Source organism: Calliopsis andreniformis, chromosome 9 (assembly GCF_051401765.1).
Source record: "Calliopsis andreniformis isolate RMS-2024a chromosome 9, iyCalAndr_principal, whole genome shotgun sequence".
In the NCBI taxonomy this organism is placed as follows: Eukaryota; Metazoa; Arthropoda; class Insecta; order Hymenoptera; family Andrenidae; genus Calliopsis; species Calliopsis andreniformis.
In genome coordinates this window covers 3,160,940-3,181,724 of record NC_135070.1, presented here as the reverse complement: position 1 = coordinate 3,181,724, position 20,785 = coordinate 3,160,940, and the positions used below count along the sequence as shown (strand labels likewise).

The 20,785-nt window shown below is 37.2% G+C and overlaps 1 protein-coding gene across 4 annotated transcripts; it reads right to left on the bottom strand.

The window, feature by feature from the left end:
• Positions 1–101: 101 nt before the first annotated feature.
• Rhobtb (Rho-related BTB domain containing) lies at positions 102–20,260 on the bottom strand. Of its 4 annotated transcripts, none has more exons than XM_076384339.1 (15): positions 19,263–20,260; positions 12,024–12,370; positions 10,436–10,539; positions 10,173–10,370; positions 9,463–9,670; positions 8,778–9,020; positions 8,616–8,701; positions 8,404–8,530; positions 7,512–7,646; positions 6,845–6,868; positions 6,133–6,283; positions 5,460–5,590; positions 4,552–4,794; positions 4,317–4,465; positions 102–3,944 (listed from the first exon to the last, which is right to left on the bottom strand). In XM_076384339.1, the coding sequence occupies exons 2-15, from the start codon at positions 12,201–12,203 to the stop codon at positions 3,710–3,712; spliced, it is 2,214 nt and encodes a 737-aa protein (XP_076240454.1). In that variant the 5' UTR covers positions 12,204–12,370; positions 19,263–20,260; the 3' UTR covers positions 102–3,709. The 4 variants fall into 4 exon arrangements, with proteins under 4 accessions (XP_076240454.1, XP_076240456.1, XP_076240457.1 ...); XM_076384341.1 differs by having other exon boundaries at positions 19,975–20,260; XM_076384342.1 differs by lacking the exon at positions 19,263–20,260 and adding an exon at positions 13,347–13,471.
• Positions 20,261–20,785: the final 525 nt, after the last annotated feature.

Below are 20,785 nucleotides of genomic sequence, written 5' to 3'. Positions count from 1 at the left end.
CCCTTATATATATGAGGTACACTTCATAAATCTTTTAAGATCGCTGATATTTTCAGCATTAAAGGGTGGGAATGTCAGTATCAAGAAAACAGAACAACTAATTACAAATTAGATTTATTTATCGCCTGTGCATTTGAAAATAGATTATTAAAATTTTGCTTAAGATAAAAATCATATTTCTTGAAGCGACATGCATACGTACGTATATACAGCTTTGCTTATATTTTAAGCGGGTAAAATTAAATACGACATAGATGTCGCCAGTGTCACGATTAATGGTGTTAAAGATATCCGAAGATCAGTTTGGATTGTCAGTCAAAACTTGTTAAGTAATCGTTTTTCTTTTCTCTTGCGATTTCGTTCCATGTGATTCTCAAGATATCTTTGAATGTAGTTTTTATAGATAATTAGAAAATTTGACGTTATTAGCATTTGATAGTGTTTCATGTTCTTTAATTCGCAACGCGTATCAACAACCAATGAATGAGTATGTAAATTTGAAAATATTTGCAAACATGGAGTATGGAAACAATTTGTTATTAATTGTGAGTATAATTAAAGTAATAGAACGATGAAATACGTGAAATGGATAAAAGTTTAAGACGTAAATTATGTTCATGTACAATAATTCCATTTCAGATTTTAAAAATTCATTTTTATAACATATTCTTTTCCGGCATGGCTCGATTTCAATAAGTTAATCATTTAAATACTTTGAAGCAATTTGTAACATACGATGAACATTTCTTTTTGCTTGAATATTTAAATATTGTTTATTTACCAATAGAGCATGTTGTTGTACGAAATGTTCTAACAAGTTTATAATTTTTATCTCATATTTATGTTTGATACGATTGAATTGCTTATTTTCAATAATCCCGACAATGGGTTGTTATTCGATTAGTTTGTATAATTCGAAACAGATGTCGCAATCGCAACAATAATTCTCGTTTCAGGATTGGCGGCTTTGCGAGCACGGAAGAGCTGTGCTGTGGTATGCTGGTATCGGATTCGAAACGTAAAATGTGTCTAAATATTCAAAAAAGCAGGGAAGTCTTATTTTTGCAGAATCTTTCGGTGAGTGATACTTCTATTTTTCAATGTAAAATAGTTGATACGCGTAATTTTGCATAGCGAGAAATGTGAAAACGAAAATTCTGTCGCCCGCAAATGCCTCTTACTGAAATTTAACTGAATCTCTTTTACAATTGGCAATTGGCAACTGGCGACTAAAATGCGTGCGAAACGTTAATGTTTTCGATTCTCTATAGTTCTACATCTCTTTTCGTATGTAACGACTGTACCCTTAATCCTATGATTACCAATGTCAGTATAAAATATACATTTACGAGCGACGAAGGATTTAACATTGACATCGAAATTGACGTGGCGTTCAAGTGGGACGTTATTCTCATCCTTGCCGGAATAAACAGTATTCTACATATGCGTCATTTTCGTTACAAAATTTTGCATACATTAGGCAGTAGCGTATCGTACGCCTGTACACATTTATTCCTCTTTTATGGATTTATTCGAACTGTTCTAAATGTTTGATTTTTTTTCTCCCACTCATGAATAAAGTATAGGATACAAAATCATTCGAAATCAATTTTTCTTATGTAATTCGTTAGACATTATGATTTTGCACGTATACAATTATAAAACAAAGACGTTTGTGGAATAAGGAATTAAAAATCTATGAATTATATCTATCAGAGTTATGTTTCAATATGCGTATACACTGATATTAGAGATCTGTATTTCGCGTATATTTGAGACATGGATTTATATTTGTGCATGCATTTAAATACATGTAAAATAGGAATATTTATAATTCGGAGGTTCGAGGAACTCTTTGAGTTACCGACTTAGTATACAATGAGATTGCCAGCGCCATTAGCGGTACAAATTCAAACTATGTACGACCAGAAAAAGACGAACAAGAAAATTAATTTTCAGCATATTTTTTACTTATAGCCCTATTATTAAATAATTTTGAATATGTATTTGTCTTTCTATCTTATTTTCAATTGTTTTGAAATTTTTTCTATTATCAGTACAATAGCACAAACTGAATTTTGCATTTGCCAATTTTAGTAATATCGATGGTAGATACAAACGATTCTTTTAATAAACTTCCACAAAATGATATATCTATCCTATACTTTTTCTGTGCCTCGTTGTCATCTTTCATTCTCTCATTTACGTTCAGGCACACATTTTCATGACGATGATTCGCGGCGAAGGATGAAGTAACGAGTATCAAATTGTTAAAACATTATTACCGACCATTAACATGGGTCGACGATACAGGTCGTCCCAACCAGCCCTTGCAAAGCGAGGTTACGCTTCCTCAGGCGCTCGAGAATTTGTGCACTTACAAAGTACAAATCGTCAGGAAAATATGTGATGACTTAGACAAGGGTTCGCTTTCCTGATACAGCTCCGCTCTATTTTCTATGAACGTTAGATATACGTGTAATATACTTGTTAAAAACATAATTGATTCTCTCTTATGCTCTCTCATCCCCTACGTAATAACTATCCCTATCGTAGTCATTATTAATAATTATAGCAGTAACCCATTACCGTGATCGATATGTTGCAATTATTATTGGACAACTTCCTCTCGCATTTCTCTCAAAAAAAGTGAATGGAACTGCTGTTCGTATTCACCCTCGGCAGTTACTCGATAGTAACTTCGCTTTAGTGTGGATCATTAGAAAAATGGTATAAATTACGGTGAAGTCTCTTAACGCTCGAAGGAACAGTAACCTCGTTTGTGAAAGGGAAACTGAAACGTTAAAGCAGGGTCTCTTAGATAATGTGCGAACGATGTAAAAACCCGAGCCAATTAAATCTTAGTTACAACTCGCGTAGTACATGTACGACGTCTTACACCCTTACGTTACACGTAGTTTCTTTACACGCTACTATAGACTAAAGCTATTGCTCGTTTCCTTCAGTCTAACACGCATTGATAAAAGTACGGCGATTTAGTATCGTTTCATGGGAATTTTTGAAACTGAGTTTTCATAGTTCCCCCAACTCCGGCACATCGTTATGTATATATAAATAAATCTCTTCGGTAGGCAGAGGGAATTGGTAACGTCGACAACTACTGAAAGTCGCTCAGATCGGTAGCGAGTGTCCTTAGAATCGTTTTAGTTGCAAAGACGCGTCGTCAACAAAAGGCACCAGCTTATTTTTGTTTAGAAACGATGGACGCCAGTTCACAAATCCCTTCGAAAAGTACAACATGCACGTTTCTGATCGAATTCATTTAACGACGGCACAGAATCTGAAAGGTTCGTTCTAACCCCTTCTGGAGGGATTTCACGTACAAAAAATACACCAATTTCTCGTAACAGTTCGCTTATTCTTAGAAAAAGACCTACGCTCGAACTAATTCAATATTTCTTCCTTGCTTTCGGCAAAGGACGAAGAAACTTATACCAGACGCGAGATATTCGATTTGATCGCGTACGACCAAGATTGATAAAGAACACGAGGCTTGTACTTCGGGCGTACATGAGTCCTCGCGGAAGATACTTATCAGTGTGCATAGGTCGTCTCATCGGCGTTCGTCGCTCTCTTACGTATAAATCTGTAGCAGTATCAAAATAGTAAAAATGGTGCATATGAAGACCATGAGTACGGGTAGGATCAGAACGAATCTGACGGAGCGGCTTAAGCCGCTAGGCTCTTGTCATACAATCTGTTCGCCCGATTCTATCGATGCGTCAAACAGGGGTCGTTCAGCTTGTGCGTCGTTCGACGATGAGGACGTCGTGCCACCGTTCACAGAACTCTCTCTCCTCGTTTTACTGGAGCTAGAGAAACACAAGCAACCAGACTGGTTGCGGTTCCTCTTTAGTGTGGGTTTGTTCTCGCGGTCCCGTTCCGCCAAACATTTTTGATAATAATCGTAGTCCTTCAAGTACCTGTGGAACAGGTGGTGTTTCAGCTTTTTTCCAAAAACTTTAGCAAGTATTCAGATAGCACGTGTCATCTTGAAGACGACTATTTTATGTCCATTTAATGCCTGAACGTCTTACGATATAATTTGGATGTCTTAAAGGCGACTATTTTCTGTTTAAACGTTTTATAAGATATGATATAGGCGACTTTAAGACGTTTTATGAAAGCTTTTTAAGATGTCCTAAAGACATACTGATTTGTGACTTTGGAAGACTCAAAGACGTCTTTTGAATATTTTTGAGACTTTACTGGATGTTTTTAAGACATTTTAACTTAAAGCTTCAAAGACATCTTCGTGCTATATGGGTATATCTAATGCTTTAGCATTAACTTACCATACTGGAGGCCATCGATGCTCGTTCAGATACTCCTGATTCTCCGGATGAAGCAGACGAACGCTTCGAGGAGACACCTTACAAAGTTTATTATAATTCACGCACAAGTGGTTCATGCACCAGTCCGCGAGTTGATCGGCATTGTGTAACTGAAATACGTGAATTGATAATGAATGATTGAAGTGCTTTATCGAAGTAAGAATTCGTTTTTGTCATTATTGAAGTGAGAACTGACCTTGCAAGGTTCCAGTAACCTCAGGCAGTTTTCTACAGCTTCGTTTCCCTCGTTTTGGGACAGTCTTTCAAGGTCCTCGATTACCCTACTCTCGACTAGGTTCACCAGTCGTTGCAAACAGAGACGATTCGCCAGTTCTAGTAAATTTAAGCATCTGGCGGAGGAAATCGCTGGCACTTCGTCGGTATAGAGGTAACAGAGCAATTTGTGGAACGTGTATTCGCGTACGCCAGGAAACACTATCTGTTGATCGAATATTATTTGAATTTAATTGTCAGAAGATGCAGACTAGATAGAAAGTAACTTTATATTTAAAAAATTTGGTACATATTTCTAAAATATACAAGAAAATACTCTGAACTTTTTTATAAATTGTAGCTCATCGTTCCATCGCGTGTTGAAATTACACTCAATTGTGACTTTAGAAGGAACTAATGGCAAACAGTTCGCTGCAGATTAGAGAAAAATGGGGTGCTATTTTGTATATTTTTAGAAATGCAGATAATATTCTTGAAATAGGGATTAACATACCACTCATTCTGTAGAATGGATAGAAGGACATGGATGTGTGTTAAGAAAAGTAGAACGTCTTATTTGTCTTACGAAAAGTAGACTATTTTGACTATTTACGAAAAAGAATACATTTCATCTCTTTTTATGAACAGTAACATGTTTCTAGTTTGCCACGAAAAGTAATCTATATCATCATTTCGCCACGAAAAAGATCATATTTGAAGATTTGATGGCACATGATATGCTTTCTTGGAAATCATATAAATGTGCTTTTCCTTACATCAGAAAACGGAACATGATATTTTGAATCACATCGAAGAAGAAACTGTTCTTTGTCGTAAGACAAGTAAGACGTGCTTCTTTTCTTAACGCACGTCGATATGTTAAGTACCTACCACTTTTGCACTACTTTCGCGGAAATCCCCAGAGAACATGGCCTTCATTACGTCGCATCGAGCAGTAAGAATCGCCTTGTGGGCTGGCACGCTTCCGTCGTCCAGATTGAATACCACGTCAGCGAACAGCCCTAAAGTGATTGCATGTAGAGTCAGCAAAAATTGTTCTTGTATTAACTTTTTCAGGATTAAGGAACATATATGTTCCATCCGTTTAATCTTGCAATTAGAGACTTTTGTCCAACAATCTTCTAGTATAATCGTTTACCTAATCTTTTTGCAGATTTTATTTTTATAAGACAATATTATAAGCTTTTTATTGGAAACATATTATTATTTATAATATATCATATGCTTTCAAATGTAAGTAAATCAGTTTAAACTAATCAATGGATATACTAATTGGTATATATACATGAACACTCAAGTTACTAGCTCATAATATTTATGACTGATTCAGAAAGATGGTTTCGGCGCTAAGTTACGGTCTTTTTTACAAGTTTATCAAATGTACATTGTGGAAGTATGTTGTGGTATAAAAGACAGTAACTTAACGTCAAAACCATCTTTCTGAATCATTATAAATTGCGATCGATATACTAAAAATTATTAGCTCATAATGTATATGGTCCTAAAATAGTTAATTTTAATTTTAATTTTATTAGGGTCCTACCTTGCTCTAAACAAATATCCTCCAATCGTTGCCTCACTACTTGCTTGTACCGATTATTGAGATCGTTATTGAATTGTTCTCTCGATTGTATGCCTCCTAGTACCATCAGTAGCTGCGGGAGCTCCAAAAACTCTGCCGCTTGCCTGATTTCCTACGAGTGAAATAGAATTCAAATTAATTGCTGTCTCTTTTACAATAATTGTCGAACGTGAAATGATCGATATGAGAATATTTTTCGAGATCGAAGACTCTAATTCTCAGATGAACACAATTGGAAGTGTTTCCATGCATCCATGATTATCGCGAACATTTTTCGCTTTTACTAGATAAAACTTTATTTGACGAACTCCATGCGTTTTTAAGAACACTGAAGTTTAATCTAGGTATCTACCTTCTATTAGCAATTTTTGGTTAATTTGTCAAAGTAATCGACATTTCAAATGTTTCATCGCTTCTCTAAATTGTATCTACATAAACTAAATGTTTGTCGTTATTTGTCTTGATTACATGGCTAAATAATTTAAGAAGAATATAAGAGCTATATAACATGCTAAAATGACAATGACTATGGTAATGACCTAGCGGATTGATATTTTAGAAATCAGTAATCTGATGAATCGATACCCTTCACACAAACTATAATACGTTACTACAGTGTGCGTGCGTGTGTATGTGTGCTCATGTCAGCAAACGTATTTCACATTGTACTAACCAGTAGAAGCCCGATAGGAGCTGTCTGAAAGAATAGAGCCGCGTTAATTGCCGTATATCGTACTAGTAACACCGTATTTAAACTCAATCACTTAAGCAAATTATATTTATTTCAAGAAGAAACTAGCATTTACCTCTTATATTTTCCTAATAATAAAAAGACGGTAAAAAAGATACATATTAGAGTCTAAAACTTCATGTGTCCTTCAAACTAGCAAATCTTTCTTTTCGTTAATAATTCAAATTTTACAATCAGTTTCAAATAGCTTTAAATGCTGAATAACTCTCTGAATTTCCTAGATTCCTTGCAACTGTTAGTCCAACTGATCTAATTTCCTAAAAAGATTAGTTTTACCCCTCCAATAGTTAGCTCGTACCGCAACCATACTCGCGAGTAAACACACACAATACACAGACTACGATCACGCGAACTGAGGCAGTACTAGTCTAATCCTTTGCAGTCCAATTTTCTTTTCTCAATTTTAATAGTCTGGACCCGATTATTTTGTTTGAAATTTATCAATTTATTCATAAATAAATGTATCAGTAGGTATGTCGAATCTCACTCAAAGTTGGACTGTAAAGCATCGCTTTTTATGGAACGACGCACGAGGGCAGTCGTCTCCGATGTAACAAACTCCATAGAAAATTCAACCAATGCAACGTACTTGTAGGTCGTGATACCGTTTATCCAAGCTGCCCGTATAAATGAACTGCAAACACTGTTGCATCGCTTGCGGCGTAATCAGCTTCGATAACGTCACTATAGTTGTTGGCTGTTGCACTCCGTTTGTGTTTTCAGTCTGCAATTAAAATTTGATGAGAATGCGCTTTAATATCACTTAAGTCGAAAGTGAACTCTTAGTTTTAAAAATGTGCTTCAAAGGGGATTAGAACATTTGTAAGATTTATTTAAAATTAACACATTCTCTATTGGGTAGATCGTATACACATAATCTTTTATCATAAACTTTTATCATAAGAGCAAATATATTCTGTAGTTTTTATTTCCTTTTATAAAAGAAAGTTTCAAACCATAATAGTCTACAATCTATACGAATAGGGAATACAGAGTATGAGAAATTAAATTGCAAATATTACGACAATCTGGAAATAATAGGTATAAATCGCTTTATTCCTACTTTTAAACAAACGTCTCATTATCTCTACTAATCTGTTTCAAATATACCCCAGCTCTGATATAGAAACTCATTACAGCTCTCAGTTTTTCAAATTTAATTATTCAGAGTCGTCAATTAAAATACACATAAAACGAGACCAGTTTTACCAAGAATGGTTTAGGTCTTACGGTATGAAAGGAAAACAAAAACTAAGCATTAGTTAAGCTTTTTTGTAGATAATATTTTCTAATATTAATTAAGCACTTCTTAGTCTCCTATTATTACTATTATATTATTATAATCAAAAATTTCGCTACAACAGGAAACGTGTTAATATGCAGTTTGTTATGAAGAGAAAAGAAAAATCATCTAGACCTATGTCAAAATTAATGAAGTTCTTCGACGAAATTTAAACCTATTCCATCGACAAGACACTTACCTGACATACACGAATATTCTGGAAGGCAGGATGATTGAGTTCTCTTGTGGCTCCGGCCGATTTTCGCTGATTATCCATTGTGGGCAGTACTTGAAAGCTCGAACGCCGCTTCAGTTGTTCCCAAACCCTGTAAAATACATCCGACCGCGACCATAGGATTTGATTGTGGTTTAAGTTGCTTAACGCTTAACAGATTTGCCGGATAAACTCACTTGGCGGGTTTTGATTGATCAATACGAATCAGGCACTCGGTGTCGTCATTAAAATCACCAACTGTCGCTTCACCGAACGTGCTCACCTTCATTGGAAAAGAATGAGTACTGCTTTATAAGAGGGAAACGAAGATGGTAAAAACAATGGAGTATTAAAATTACCATGCTAGATTCGCTGGAACTTCTCGGCGTCTGCTCCTGAACCAGTTCCATTGTAAAGAGTCGATGGAACGCCGGAGATGCTGCAGCCAGCAAACACCGATGCGCTGAAAACGAGCAGTTTCCAGCTATCAGAGTCACGTCTGTATGAACTGGCTTTGTCCACAACGTTTTCATGTTTTCCTCGTACGTGCTTCCCGCTAAGCATACTTCTGGAGGGACAGGTTTCGGTGGACAGAAGGGTGCCTGTAAGACCAATCGATGATGTTTCGAGATTGGAATACTCCCTGAATTGTTTATGGTGAAACATTTTTTCGGGGTCTAATTATTATGCAAGAGATTATTTGAAAATGATTAACTTTGAATTCGTACTGTTCTTCAACTCACTGGTTCAATTGACATGCAACTTTGAGATATTACTATAATTTCAAAATGAACACTTGAACTGATACTCTTAAATACATAACAACTACTGTGCTTCAATTATCTTCTGCCAATTATTCAAGAAATGAAACTAAAATGCAACAATAAATTAAATACTAAATCCAAGTTATAATTCTGAATAGAAGTTCCAAATAGTTATTTCGCTATCTGAAAATGACCTTACAAACCTACGTATTTAGACCCTACATAGCAAGCAGATGCAAGATCGATAAGAAGTTGAAAACGGGATAGGGTTGTCTTATACCTGAAGCAGGGGCCTCTGCACCCTTTTAAGATTCGTCATCCAGAATCGCTGTTGCCGCCTCGCTATCAAAGCGGCGCGTATCGAGTTCTCGAAAACTTCGTTGACGCCATAATAAGTGAAAACGCTGGTCTCGTAGTAGCAGACGCCAAGTTCTCGCGCGACAGCACGAGCTTGATCAGGCATCACCAGATCACTTTTTCTGGTTGCCCTGGAAATCAGAATTACAAATGGCAACACGTATCTAAAGGACATAACATCGGTGAAATCTATCGTTAAAGACAAGAATAGCCGAAATACTGGCAGAAAAGTGTCTAAAAGTCACGATGAACTTTAAAAATCCCCTGGGAGCCTGCAACCGTATGTCAAGGTTTGCTCAATTCTGTTTTAGTCTTACCACCTAAATGGAACTCAGTATTACGTAAATTCGAACAACTTAAGAATCGTATTTTGTACTGATGCTGATCTCAGAATAAAAAAGTCAGAGACTCTTTAGCCGTTTCATTAGATAAGAGTGGCAGAAGTAGTGGCCGATCAGGAAGGCCTGCTGAGACTGCTGGAATCAATACTTTGACACACTTTGCCAAAGGGGTCATCGTTGAGGCATCGATGCACTCGAAACTGTTCTACATGCGATGAAAGAATCTAATTCCGCAGCATTTCACAGTTCGTAAGTCTGCAGGAGGAAGAAACCATGGACAATAAAAACTTACCTTACGAATGGGCTGCGATCGCGAAAGTAACTCAGATAAGTCTCGTCTCGGTACATATACCGCAAGTCGTTTTTGCAACCCACTAACAAGACCGGAGTTTGCGGGCAGAATCTTCGTATCTCCGGGTACCACATCGCCTTGCAGTTCCGCAAGGAAACGGGGTTGGTGATAGAGAAACATAGTAGCACCACGTCTGATCTGTCCAGACAAAGTTCAATGTTTCAAAATCGACCGCCTCAGCTTTCAATCTCGCCAGAAGTTACCTGCCGTAAGCGAATCGTCGATCCTTCTCGTGATCGCCAAACGTATCCCAGAGTCGTAAGGACACGTTCACGTTGTCGACTACTTCCCAGGATCGCTCTAAGACCTAGCAAATCATTTATTCAAGCATTTAGAGTAATCAAAGATAGCTGGGGACATAACAAATCTTGCTATGATTTATCTATTTAATATATTTTACGTTTTTTTTTTTTTTTTTTTTTTTTTTATAATGGTGGCAAAGGAAGAAAAAAAATAAAATTTGCAAAGTACTATGTACCTATGCCTTAACTGTATGCTATAGTTCACCGACTCCACACTATTTAATTCTCATTTTTATCTTTATGAAGAATTGTTCTCTTTACGTAATTATTCTGAATTTTTTACTAAAAGTTTTCAACAGATGTTTTATCTATCGTATAAAACTTGAAGCGTTCAAGGCAACAATTATATACGCTACATTGAACTTATATTAAAAAAAATAATTTCAAAGATTTTTATTAAATCTTGAAATCAGGTAAAAATTTATCGAATTCATGCTATATGATGCATTTTCAAACAGTTTCTGTGTACAGCCAACTTATTGTTTATCTGTATATCAAATTAACGTAAATATGGGCAACACGGATTTTTAAGCGTAGCGTCACTAATTTTCATTATTTTTTAATAGCTTTTGTTAGGCGGTTTACGATCATCTGGGAATATATTGCTATGTAGATCTCTCGAGTTTTGTTAAAATGTGGGTTATGCCCTCATTGCCCCGAACGCTTCATTTAATTCTCTCGTATAATGTTATACAGTCAACCCTTCTATAACACGGTTCATTCGTTTCATGTTGTATCAAAATCGTATTATATGAGGGTTGTCCAAGTTTATCAAGACGTGCTACAATATATGGAAACCGTATTATTCAATTTTAGTATCGTTTTATATCGAAACCGTGTTTTCAGAATATAAATTTTATAAACACGAAATTTGACAGAATCTGTGCCCATATATCTGTCGCTGTAAGGCAAAACGTTCTATGTCACATTTCTAACAAATCTGAGTTATGGCCTTAACGAAAGTCTAGAATATAGAATTTATATTTGCAGAAACAAGAAAGGGCATTAAAAGACGTTTTTGGCTTAATGAAAAGGATTCAAGAAGACACGAGTTTATAAGACAATACTAAAGCTGAAAACTTTAAACGTCAATATCTCGAAAACAAAAACATTATTGGAACTTTGACATTATTGGAAATGCATTAAATATCTACATTTTTTTATTCATACTAACTGATGTCAGACGTTATTCTCACCGATATTTGTAAACCTAATATAATTGTCTGAGGTGAGGTTTATAGTCAAAACTATGCTACAAAATTTTACTTGGTGTATGTTACACATTGCAATAATGTGAAAGTGTCCAAATACTTATGCATGGTAGTGTGTGTCATTTTGCATTACAACTACAGATATCATGTAGTGTCTAAACTCTGAGCGTCAATAATTAGGAATTCAAGAGAACAATCCTTTTAATCGAAGTTAGCACTGAAACGTTTCCTTAATTTTTCAGTGACCTCGATGGCGGTCAAGGACACAGGAGACTTACGTCCTTGTAGATTCTGTACTGGTCGATGGCCCAGACGGTGGGCACGTGGGTCGTCAACAGTTGCGAGAGCGATACGTGCTTGTTGCAAGCCCTCGCGCAGATCAGCCTGGTCTTTCCAACTGCTGTGTCGCCCACGACCACGCACTTGACCAGTTCCTGATGCGGCTGCTCATTGTCCATCACCGACAATCTCCCCTGCTCATCCAACACGCCCTTCCTCGTGCCAGGTCGCTGTTCGAAGCTGCCTCCGTCGTTGGTGCTACTGCTGTCGTTCCACAGGCCGAACAGCACGTCCACCACATCCGAAGATCAGGCCTGGGATCAATTTATCGGCCCGTCCTACGATGCTGCAACCGAACCGAAATCGTCGGGACATGAAGCACGGTGAGTCAATGCATGCACGCGATGCCCTTGACGAAATTCCAGAAACGACTGAATCATTGCGGGAATCGTGGATCGTTGGAAAAAAATTGTGCTTCCAAAGGTAGGGCACGCGCTCACGTGAGGACATGCTGGTTACGAGTTGTATCGTGTGAGCAATTACGGGGGGAATTGTATAACGCGTTTTCTAGAGTAAGGTGGGTTTTGGTATTCGCTTGTGCCTGTTATATTCTTGCTAACCCTCTGCGACACTTTAGTGAGGTTGCACGATTGTCAGAATTTGATTGCTGAGATTATTTTAGTAAAATTATTATAATTATACAAGATTCTTGTGTATATTGATGCATAGATTATTGTAACATTTTATGTTACATATAAATGAAGATTATTTTTTTACTGTAGATATTTTATGTATTTTTGCAAATCACGTGTAATCTATCTTGTTATACTCATTTAGATTTATACTAATAGTCGCAAAGAGTAATTACTCAGGAACAACAGTGCATGTGACTAAGGCACTGACAGTGTATAAACATCTGCAATCTATTGATGAAATAGTTATATCTTATTTAATGATAATTAGACTTGATTTAAAGATCTTATTTAATCAAATACATGCATATATAAGTATTCTAAATTCCTTATTTTTAAAATTATTTTCTCATTTTATTTTACTTTCATATATGATGAGACAGAGTTAAATTATTAATGTATGAGTCGATTTTAGGAAAACCCTATTCTCTAAAAACTTATTCCTACTAGTAACGAATTCTAAAATTATACCAAGTAGAGACGTTATATTTATTACAGTTTCATACAAATATTATAGAAATAGTTCCCAGAAAGTAAAAAAGTAACAATTACTGATTTATTTCATCATTTACAACTTTCAACTTCCCTTTCGACTATCTTAGTATTAGGTGTCAAGAATGTTTAACATACCTGACCGCAAAGGGTTACTCAGGAACAACAGTGCACGCGACCAAGGCGCGGACACTGCGATTGCATTGGAAGTAGTCTAAAGGCGGGATTTTCTACACGCGTCTAACGCTGTGGGCTACGTCTGCGTCCAACGCATAGAACATTCTTTTAGTATGCGTGTGATTACACGTACATTGAAGGGCATTGTATGCACTGGACGCAGCGTCGGCCGCGTGCAGGAAATTCCACCTTAATACTATCTTGGGTGCACTTAATCAACAAACGTTGGTAGAAAAGTGCTAATAATTATGACAGCGTGTGCAGACGAGATCTTTTGCGTTGGCGTAGATATTTTAGGTTTAGGCCTTCCGTGCATCGTTCAGACGTTCAGGCACCGTGCATATACATATACACGCAGAATGCCTATTGATTTGACCCCGTATGCGCCTTCTCTATATTTAGTATCGAACCTTCGCAACTTCAGCTTCGATCTCGATATCACCTTAACCCTGAACGAACGCGTGAACGGGTCGTTTAGCTTCTGTAAGTATGTACAACCTGCTCAGCAACTCTACTTATTTCTCGAATTGCATGCTATTGCAGAGTATTTGAATCTTCCTTCGGACTGGGTTGCACCAGTTTGATCAGAATTTGCCGACATTTATTTATATCGGACCTGAAAGTCACATATTCCCGCAACGATTCGTCACAGTAGCTAAATATATCGTGCCATTCATGATCATCTGAACAATAATATTCAGACCTTATTCTCATAGGTTATGAAAGATGAAATGGTTATTCCAGGGTAGCCTCCATGTCATACAAATATAAAATGAGGGATATATTATTTACAGTGAAGGTTTACTATTTACTTAGAATTGTAATTAAGATTGATTTTGTCGCAAATATCTGTTACCTTATACAATGATTATAGTGCAAAGAGAATGGTCATAAACATTGAAACTAGACTTTGTCAAACCTATATAACGCTTCTGTGAATAACAAGTTGTGTTTTCACTCGCTTCTAGAATAATTATGAGCGGTACTACATAATAGGTCGAATATCGAGCAGAAGCGTAATTAACCATGTTCTATTTGAACAAACAAGCGTATTAGGTTTACTGATGTTTCATTTAGGTTTCTGTGTCAAACTTGAACCCAAGAGACTCGTTGCAAGTCAAATTACCTAACAGTTTGTACCCTAAATCAAATACCTCCAAACCAGTATTTTAATAATTATTGTTAAAGATAAATCAGAGATCGAAAGGTCAGAGAGTCGTGTGACTCCAGGGACGTTATCGTATCTTCGTAGATACCATAAAACCGTATTTCAGTTGGACGCGTCGATAACCGATGTCAGGTGACAGTATCTACATGTCTGACTAAAATAATCATCGAGTCCTGTGACAGTTGTAATATAAAAATCGAACAATCCAATTCGTGATATATTCACGAATATTACTCTCTTCAAACTGGCTATGAATGAATCCATTCGTACGATAAAGAATTCTATCAATCAACGTGGCTTTATACTCGTGAGATCGATCGTTTAGCGGTCGAGGGGTGGACGAAAATAATGGGAATCTTTCGTACACTTGGTGTTTCTAGTTTAAATTATAATTAAGGTCACATATTACACGTATTACATACATTTCTTTAGGTGTTTTCAAGATTGGTACCTATTATGAATTTTAAATAATCTTATACTACTTAAGTAAGTTGAAAGAATAATAAGAAATCTATTACGGTTTAATTTTCGAAAATATTTAAATTTTTGTAGGAAAACTATTACTTTATCATACGTTTTTTATTTTGCTTCTCATGTGTCTTTACCTAGCTTATTATTTCTCTCTTCTACCAAAAAGTATTCTGTCTGCCTTCAAACGTTTTAATCTACTTCTACCTTAAATTTAGTATTGCATTAGACTTATATTTTCAAGGTTAGATTTTTCTGCCCAAAATGATCTCAAATCTTTCAAATGCACCCGAGAAAAGTCTATACGCGGAAATGTTGAGCAAAAAGAGTCATTCGACAATTTGTGGATGATAGGATACAATTTAAAATAGCCTTCGTATATAAACTAGACTTTACGTGTCCAAAAGTTTTCAAGAAATTTTTTCTTCCCTGCGCAGAAGCAATAACTCGAACCTGGAAAATTTAAAAATCGATAACAACAATCGATAGCAACAATTGTTTCTGTACCAATTGTTTGAAAGTTGTCATCGATTTCCGAGTCAGGTCTTATTGATTTTAAACGCGGTATTATGCGACGTTGTAAAGTGCGTCGGCGCTACGTTGAATCATTATGCGATTGAAAACGATTAACAATTCGAGAAAAGCGGAGCTGCCACTTGAACTTATCGCGCGATCGTTAAGAGCACAGGGTGACCTAGAAACGAGCATTGGATCTAATATATTTTTGCAATCTATTCAATGCATTGACTCATAAAATAAATGATTATTTCCTCTGGAAATTGTTTCAATGAACGGCAGTTTTTAAAAGAATTTCAAATCCATTCATTACATTATACATCTTGGAATAGTTGTAGAAAAACTATCGCTTATCATTGGATAACATGACTTGCTCATTCTTTCATTATTTTGCAGTTGTATTCGTATTCTTCCATATATTTAAATTGAAATTTCGAAACATACAGTAGATGGCTTTTTGATAAATAATTTCTGCAACTCTACTTGTTTTCTTTCTTTATTAAAATTTAAATAATTGTGTTACATTATCAAACTGTAAAGTTAAACACTTGCTTTAGTGGTTTTGAAGCCACATGAAATTAATAAGCAACGAGTCTTTCAGGTCTTCGCCTCAATAATTTAACCCTTTTAATGCTGACCAACTACTTTAGCATTACATCCTAATACTCATAGATCTTGGTACTAAAAGGTTAAAATAGTGAAGTTATAAATTAAATTATAAATTAAAATAATTAAACAATATAAAGGGTGTCCCAGAACTGGTAGTACAAACGGAAAAAAGATGATTCTACACTTACACAGAAAAATAAGACGAAACTATAGAATTCATTTTTTTGATACTGTGCTACATTTTCGAGAAAATGAGTTTAAATTATGATGGGATACAAGCATACGGTAGTACCGTTTTGGGTGCTTGAGGGTTATATGGAGTAAGGAGGACACTTACTACTCATTTAAAATTCAAAGTCAATTTTTTTTGGATAAGAAGCATGATTTTCGTTTAATTTTTTTGTGTAAAATCACTCTCTTTCAGCTTGTATCGTCCGTTTTGGAACACTCCGTACATTGAATGCGTTAAACAGATTGTAAAACCAAAAACGTAGTATCATTCATTGATTACTGTTTTATTTCGTATTATGTAGCAAATCACCATCAGCAACGTATTCCATAAAACATGTTGCACACTTTTCAGCTCGAAGCTCATCTATTTCCATTTCTGTTATTATTTCTGCAAAACTTTTCTACTATTTGTTTAAACAAAACTTGTCCAACTTCCTGTTATTTCCTTTAATTTGGCGCGAAAAATGTATCTACCACCCCAGTTCTCCGAAAGTTATGAACAAGGGTGTAGTTTCTAAAGTAACACGCATCAATTCTACTTCCGCTTCATTTATGAGAAGACTCGAGACGTTACGCACAAACTTGAATGAAACTTTGCAACTAGGTCGAAGCTCGACGAGCAACAGAATGCGAGTTAATACGTAAAGGCATTGGACTCAATTCCCACAGAAGTGCATGACAAAAACGAGTGATTTATTTGCTACGTCGAACAGTGTCACTAATATTGTCGTCTCGCTATTTAAACTAAAGAAAAAGTACACTACAACGTGTTGACAAATCGTTGAATTAAAAATCCCAAAAGAGAGTGCAACGTAGTTGTGAGAACTGCAAACACCTGCATTGGAATAACTTTTACGTTGTCATTGTTTAAACGTTATTGTTGGTGGATATTTTATTTATTGAGTTATCTAGAATGTTCGTGCCAATTTTGAAGTAAAATAAGAACCCTTATATTTTAATATATTACTAAGAAATCTGACATTTTAGGGGAAAATGGAATTTTCAAATTACCTCACAGATGATAAAAGGTTGTAGAAAAAAGTGGTGTATAACTTACTGAATAAAAACAAATACATTTTAAAATATAAGGCTCCTTATTTTGCTTAAAAATTTGTATGAACTTTCTGCACAACCCAACATAACACAGTAATGCTTATATCCTCCTCCAGGACCGACAGACACGACCAACTATAAGTAACCAGCAGTTGACTAGAAAGTCCATGGAATGAATGATTTATTTGCAACGTGTTGGTGATCCTACAATTTAGGAACTCCTTTTGGATAAAGGAAATAAGTCAATTTAGGAACATGCAATTAATTATTTAGAACTACAATAGAATCTTGATTATCCGAAATGCCACGCGATTTAAACCTGAAACATTATTCTGATAGCTAGGATTATTTTCATCAGCAAACTTCTACATCATTATACATGTCTTAATCTATCTTCTTTAAAACTATACTCTTATTATTATTGCACGAAATATTTGGAACTTTAAATAACAATTTTAAATATTCGAAGTTCGGTTAATCGAGGGTCTACTGTAAAACTTCTAAGTTGTTTTCAAATTAAATCTCGAATAAATTGTAGAAAAAAAGTTGCGACAAAGTCAGATTTACGAGTGTTAAATGACAAACTACAAATGAGCTCAAATAAGGCTGAACGGTGAACGGGAAACGCTAACAACATGATTTGTCGTGGCGTCGTATTGCGTGCAGACAGAGACTGACGCATTGCAGAACGAACTGCCGAGAAAGAAGTGAACGAAAAACAGGCAAAAAGTTGCGATGTAAAAACGCAAGTTGGAGCAACGACGCGTCTCACTCGGCCAGAAAATGGTCCTTGTTGACGAATCAATTTGGTCGAAGGGCGAACCAAGTCCAAGAATTGCGGTGGGGTCAACGAGCCGCTCGACGGCTGCATTAATTGAGTAAACGGTGCTGTTATTACCTCTGCGTGGATGGGTATCGCACAAAGCTTAATGCCGAAAATAGATCGTCGAGACTTTTATTTTCGGCGACGCAGAATCATAGAACTTAAATAACTGAGAAGAAAAGGTTTACGAATAAATAGTAACTGAGAATTAGGAATGGTAAAACTAAGAATTAGAGTTGGAAAGACTCACCACCGAATGGAAACGAAACTGTCGTTGACCTGGTGATACTGACAATTAATATCAAAGTAAAGTAGATGAACGATTGAGCAAAGTTTACAGTATTTTGAGCGGAAGATATAAATGACGTAGAGATTAATCATAAGAATGTTAGTACGATACAAAATTTAATACACAATCTCGAAAATAGCCGACTAAAAAATCGTGCGATTGTCCTGCTGTCATTGAACGCAAACCACGACACCTTGAACGTGTTTGGTATCTGCGCAAATCGTCTACTGGTTAAGTCATCCTTGACGTTTAATTGGGTGATCAGTCGACTGGACTATCATCGCTGTCGCCGAGACCAGCTGTCGACGCAGCACGTGCGTACCCCATCGAGATTCGCTCAGTCTTGCGTCAGAAGATGAAATCGACATTTTGCGTTGCAGTACAGACAAAAAACAGACAGAGAAATCGGGAAGAAAAACGAGCACGAGGAACGAGAATCCACGTGCGATCGTTCGAAACTCCGTATTATGCCAGGGACACTGGCTGCTTACATAAGTTACAACAAATGCTAGACAGAGAGGAACCAAGAAGACGAGCTACTAGCGTGAGTCGTTGATACGCGATGTTCTCGCGAGGACAATGCTTTCGTCTTGAAATGAATCATTTAGAAATCCACTGGAACTCCAAAAGGAAAAGACACTCGCCAGCAACTATCATCCAGCACGTAAAACTCTAATTTGCATGTATAACTATTGACAATGTTAGCCCATGTTCACTCACCAAGCTCTCCTCAGATCCTGACAGCGTTGATCTTTCTTCCTTATTGCTCCGTCTCAGAAACAAAGGAAACACACTCATGAATCGTGACGTTACACCAAAGCAAACCCTCTCGATCGCTCTGAGCAATTGTCACACCGGTTTCTACGGTCTTAGGAGTGCGTGCTGCTCAGGTAAGCCTGATAATCTCGAAACGTAAACGATCGTCGTGATACGCGAGATTCATCCGCAACGTACTCGCTACATAGACCGATCGACGTGTCTGGGATCGCACGTTTATTCGCGCGCACGGACCGTGGCGGCTCGAAACAGAGTTGAACAGTTAGCGAGACACTCGCGACGAAGGATTCAATGGAACGGATGAATTCTGCCAACGACGAACAGGTTCTATCGCGCGACGCAGACGCTCAAGGCTCGACGACACGATTTAATCGAGGCACCGTCCTCGATGGTTTTCACCATAGGCTTTTCTCCCTTTCTCCCTCACCGTGATCCAGTCGTCACCCGGATCGCGACAATGGACTAGAAGCTGCAGCGGCACGCTGCACACCCAGAACGCAACACGCAAGTTCCAGCTGACGTCCTGGCAAATCGAAGAAGTGGGGAGGAGCATGCCACCAGGGGAAGTTAGAACAACCCTTGTGGATCTAGATGGACCCTGGTCGACAGTTCGCGCGGTACGCTGTTCGGATTCGTCACGGGACTTCTCGTTTACCTTCAATTAGGACGAGTGGTTCCTGAGTCGTCTATCCGTCGATCCACCGATTCGTTCACACGACGTTTTGCCTCGTATAGTCGGGTTGGAACTGTCAGTCTCGTTTTACTCTTTGTTCTTCTTCAGAAGGGACTAGGGTAATACAGAAAGCGAACTGAGGAATCGCGGAAACTCCGCGTAGGCAAGCGGCAATTCGTTCTTCGACGACTGGTTCTGTCGATCGAAAACGTCGTCGCGAAACCAGACCACGTCAAGCTGCCTTAGAAACGCGTCCCGTCGCCGTGACGGCGCACGTGTACACTCGTCTAGCGCTGAGGTAGACGGCAAGCTGGCTGATCGTCGACGACGAACTCCCCCGATTCAGCCGGAGGAAGAGGGAGAATTTGTTGGGAAGGGAGAATCATCGAGCGAGACCATCTGAGAGAAAGGAGAACAGGGAAAGAGAGCGAGAGGGAAACTATCAGCGACACTGAATGAACTCGTCTGTGACCCTTCGCTCCGATCTTCAGTCAGAACCACCCATACGTCCATCTACTCCCCCTTCCGCAATGCCATGTCCTTTCCTTGCTTCTGCCAAGACCAGAACAATGGTTGACTGCCGATTCGACGACTCATCTTGTATTTGTAAGGAGGGATTGACTTCTTAACGAGACCACTAAGATTAAGTTAAATATCTGAGGTGGAAAAACTGTACATTGCAAATAAATTCTAAGTATAGACTTCTTCAGACTTTTAACTGAATTTAAATATTTTGCAAGAATCTAAGTGCCTATGACTAAAATGTGATTAACTTGAGGTCTGTTACTGTTCA

Excerpts from the sequence above, each read along its gene's own strand:
- Rhobtb (XM_076384339.1), bottom strand. The coding sequence starts at position 12,203 with ATGGACAATGAGCAGCCGCATCAGGAACTGGTCAAGTGCGTGGTCGTG. Across the intron at positions 10,540-12,023 it reads AGTACAGAATCTACAAGGAC|GTCTTAGAGCGATCCTGGGA; the intron begins GTAAGTCTCCTG and ends ATGATTTGCTAG. Across the intron at positions 6,869-7,511 it reads AACGGTATCACGACCTACAA|ACAGCTCCTATCGGGCTTCT; the intron begins GTACGTTGCATT and ends CTATTCTTTCAG.